Genomic DNA, 3,352 nt, shown 5'->3' on the forward strand with positions numbered 1-3,352 from the left:
GAGCATCAGAAATGCTGTTTATTTCTCGGCCGCCCCTGGGATGGCCAGCCTCTTTGGAGGGGCAGGCTACAGATGCGTACTTGGAGAAAAGGCAGGACAGCTGTCCAGGGTGGAGGGGCACAGGGCGGGAAAAGATGCAGGCCATCCTGGATCCTCCAGTCCTGTCTGAGATGAGGGCACTGATTCCTGAGCCCCCAGATCATCAGAGAATGCCAAGAGGCAGCAGGAGCTCAAGCAGGTCACCAAGAGCCCAGAGCCATGCCAACCACTGCCCCTAGACCCTATTCCTCCCCCCGTGCCCTGTCTGCTTCAGGGTCCCTCCCTGCCGAGCCCCCAGCCCCAGCCCCGTGCCCCCAGCCTTTGCCAGCTTGTCGGTCCCAGTGTCTGGAACGCCATCGGTGAGGCTTCGCCCAGTTGGTTAGGGCACGGCCCTGACAGGGGAGCAAGGGCAGGGTGGCTGGCAGCAATCAGCACTGTGACGGTGAGTGTGGAATCAGGTTCTGTTCTAGTCACTAGCTTTGAGCAAGTTTAGAAGTTGGGGGTGGTGAGTGTTCCAGAAGAGATGAGAAGGGAGGTAGGAAGACTCGAAGTCCCCCAAGCAGGCTTGGGAGTTGCCACCCTCAGCCCCCTGCGTCACTTACAAGGGACATCTGTGATGTCGGGGGGGGGGTCAGGGAGGCCCTGGCGTTGCTCCAGCCCGGCCCAGGGTGGGGGCGTGGGGGCAGGCTAGAAGGAAGTGAGGAAGGCGAGGAGGAGGCTCTGGCCTAGCAGGAGCAGGCCGGGGGGTCGCTGCCCAGGGCCCCCTTCTCCCGCTGCTGCAGCCTCGGGGCCCCCAGCGCGGCTGAGGTAGATGATGACAACGTTGTCCTCCGGACCCGAGGGCTGCACCTCGTTGTCCACCGTGTAGCAGCCCTTCCCCTCGGCCGCTTTGCCGTGGAACCTGCGCCCCAGCGCATCCTCGCCGCCCTCCCCAGGTGTGGCCAGCGCCACGTTCACCGAGCTCTCCGCACTGCCCAGCTCGTTGGTGGCCAGGCAGCTGTAGGTGCCCTCCTCCAGCTTGCCGAAGTCGGGGATGAGCAGGCTGCCGTTGGCAAAGGCCCGGAAGCGCGGCCGGCTGGCCGGGGCCCCGGGCAGGGCCAGCCCGTCGGCAGCCACGTTGGGGCTGGCGATCTCCACGGTGCCGCCCGGCGTCTGGATGTGCCAGTGAAGCTGGGGCGCCGGTTGCCCATCCACGTCGCAGTGGAGGGCCAGCACGAAGCCAGGCCGCAGCTCGGCGCCGTCCTGGCTGGGCTGGTAGGTGAGCTGCACGGAGGGCGCCGAGCAGGGCAGCGGCAGCAGGCGGCTCAGCGGTGTGCCCTTGAGCACGTGGGGCGACGCGCAGGTGATGTTGTCCTGCTCCGGGATGGACACGGCCGTGGTCAGGGCCCACGTCTTGAACCACACGATGCCGCAGGTGCAGTCGAAGGGGTTATCGTTGATCTGCAGGTGGGACAGCGCGGTGAGCGGCGCGAAGGTGCCCTCGGCCAGCGTGTGCAGGCGGTTGTGGTTGAGCTGCAGTGAGCGCAGGGTGCGGAGGCTGCGGAAGGCGTCCCGGGGGATGAAGGTCAGCTCGTTGCTGTCCATCTTGAGCAACTGGAGGGCACTGAGGTTGTGCAGGTCGCTCCAGGCAAAGTCAGAGATGAGGTTGTGGCTGAGGTCCAGGCTCTTGAGATTGCCCAGTGGGGCCAGGGCGCCGGCGGCCACCGCGCGGATCTCGTTGTGCGCCAGCCACAGCGACTGCAGCAGGGGCACCTCCCGGAAGGCCCCCTCTGGCAAGCTCGGCAGCCGGTTGGCTGACAGGCTCAGCGTGGTCACGTGGGCCGGGAAGCCGGGGGGCACGGCCTCCAGGTCGCGGTAGGCGCAGTCGGCGATCTGGAAGCCGTACTTCTCCCCACAGTCGCAGGGCTCAGGACAGGCCTGCGCCAGGCCCAGGAGGACCGCCCAGCACAGCAGACGTAGCTCCTGCATCCTACCTCCTGCAGAGAAGGGCATGCCGCCAAGGTGACCCTAAGGACCCACGCGAGGCACTCGTCCCTCTCAGGACCCCAGCCAGACAGGGCTCTTCCCCATCAGAAGGTCCTGCCCCACAGAATCCAGCTAAGACCCAGCACCACCTTAGCCCGCAGCCCATTCTACAGAAGGGGAAACCGAGGCCCAAAGAAGGGCCAGGACTTGCCCGAGGTCATGCAGCCAGAAGAGGCGAAGACGGGACGGAAGAGGACCCCAGCGCCTCCTCTGAGCAGAGAGCTCTCCCTGCCTCGGCCAGCTCCGAGCTGACTTTATGACTTGAAATCCGTTTTCAGCCGCCCCCTCCCCCAGCACTCCGCAGAACCTCCCTCCTGCCCTCCCACATCCTGGCCGCAGTCCCTCCCACCGGAGCCCCCCATAGGTATGCTTTGCCCCGGCCCAGACAAGGCCCCTTGTGCAGTGCACACCACCCCCATCCACCCCATCCTCCCCCCTCCTGCTCCTACGGGCTATGACCACGGCAGACACCAAACCCTTTCTATGGAATCACACCCGTGGCCTGTTCTGTTCAAACTGCGCCAGGCAGCTGCCTAAATAAAGCCCCGCCAGGACCTCTCAGCTGGCTTGGGCGAGGCCAGCGGCTCAGCCCAAATGCTGTTGGGATTTCCGGGGATGCGGTTGCTGGCGGGGCAGACGCCCCGTGCCCAGATCCAAACAAGGGATTGTCCCTAGCACCCCGAACCGACAGGAAAGTACCAGGCAGTCCAGCCCCTGTGCCCAGCAGGCCTCCCCCTTTCCCGCTGGCTTACCTTCAAACTACTCTTTCTTAGCCAAGTGGATCCTCTCCTAAGATGGAACCAAAGAGCAACAAAGGACAGAGTCAGCCCAGGACAGGCTGCAGGGCCCAGGGTGCCCGAGGGAGGATGAGGAGGCTGGAGGAAGGGGCAGCCTGGTTCCTGTCCCACCGTCAAGTTGCTCGCCTGTGCCCGCCCTTCCCCGGACAGGGTGCCTGGGGCCCCGCTGAGAGGAGGCTGCAGGAAGGGAGCCCAGGCAGCCTGGACACTCCCTCCTTCTAGCAAAACAACTTCTTCTCTGCAGCAGCAAGGACCCGTGTTTCATAAGTGACACCAGAAACTTGAGGGGGAAAAGATGCCAATTTTTTTCTTTTTTTTCCCTCTCTCTCACTCACTTTTAGCAGCTTCAACTTCCTTAAAGACACAGCACTAGCTGGATAGGACCCAATAGAAGATGGGGCTGGAAGGATTTTTATGGAGCGAAGAGTAAGAATCGAATCTCATGGAAGGTGGGAAACTTTTAACCGCACTTCAAACAAGAGAAAAGGGGA

General features: G+C 63.6%; 1 protein-coding gene across 1 annotated transcript; it reads right to left on the reverse strand.

The window, feature by feature from the left end:
* ISLR (immunoglobulin superfamily containing leucine rich repeat) lies at window positions 1-3,103 on the reverse strand. The gene is made up of 2 exons (XM_036080437.2): window positions 2,817-3,103; window positions 1-2,015 (listed from the first exon to the last, which is right to left on the reverse strand). Exon 2 carries the CDS (start codon window positions 2,005-2,007, stop codon window positions 727-729), a length of 1,281 nt encoding a protein of 426 aa, XP_035936330.1. The 5' UTR covers window positions 2,008-2,015; window positions 2,817-3,103; the 3' UTR covers window positions 1-726.
* Window positions 3,104-3,352: the final 249 nt, after the last annotated feature.

The sequence above is a fragment of the Halichoerus grypus genome, chromosome 8 (assembly GCF_964656455.1).
Source record: "Halichoerus grypus chromosome 8, mHalGry1.hap1.1, whole genome shotgun sequence".
Classification (NCBI taxonomy): Eukaryota; Metazoa; Chordata; class Mammalia; order Carnivora; family Phocidae; genus Halichoerus; species Halichoerus grypus.

Coding starts and splice junctions, on each gene's coding strand:
- ISLR (XM_036080437.2), bottom strand. CDS start 2,007: ATGCAGGAGCTACGTCTGCTGTGCTGGGCGGTCCTCCTGGGCCTGGCG.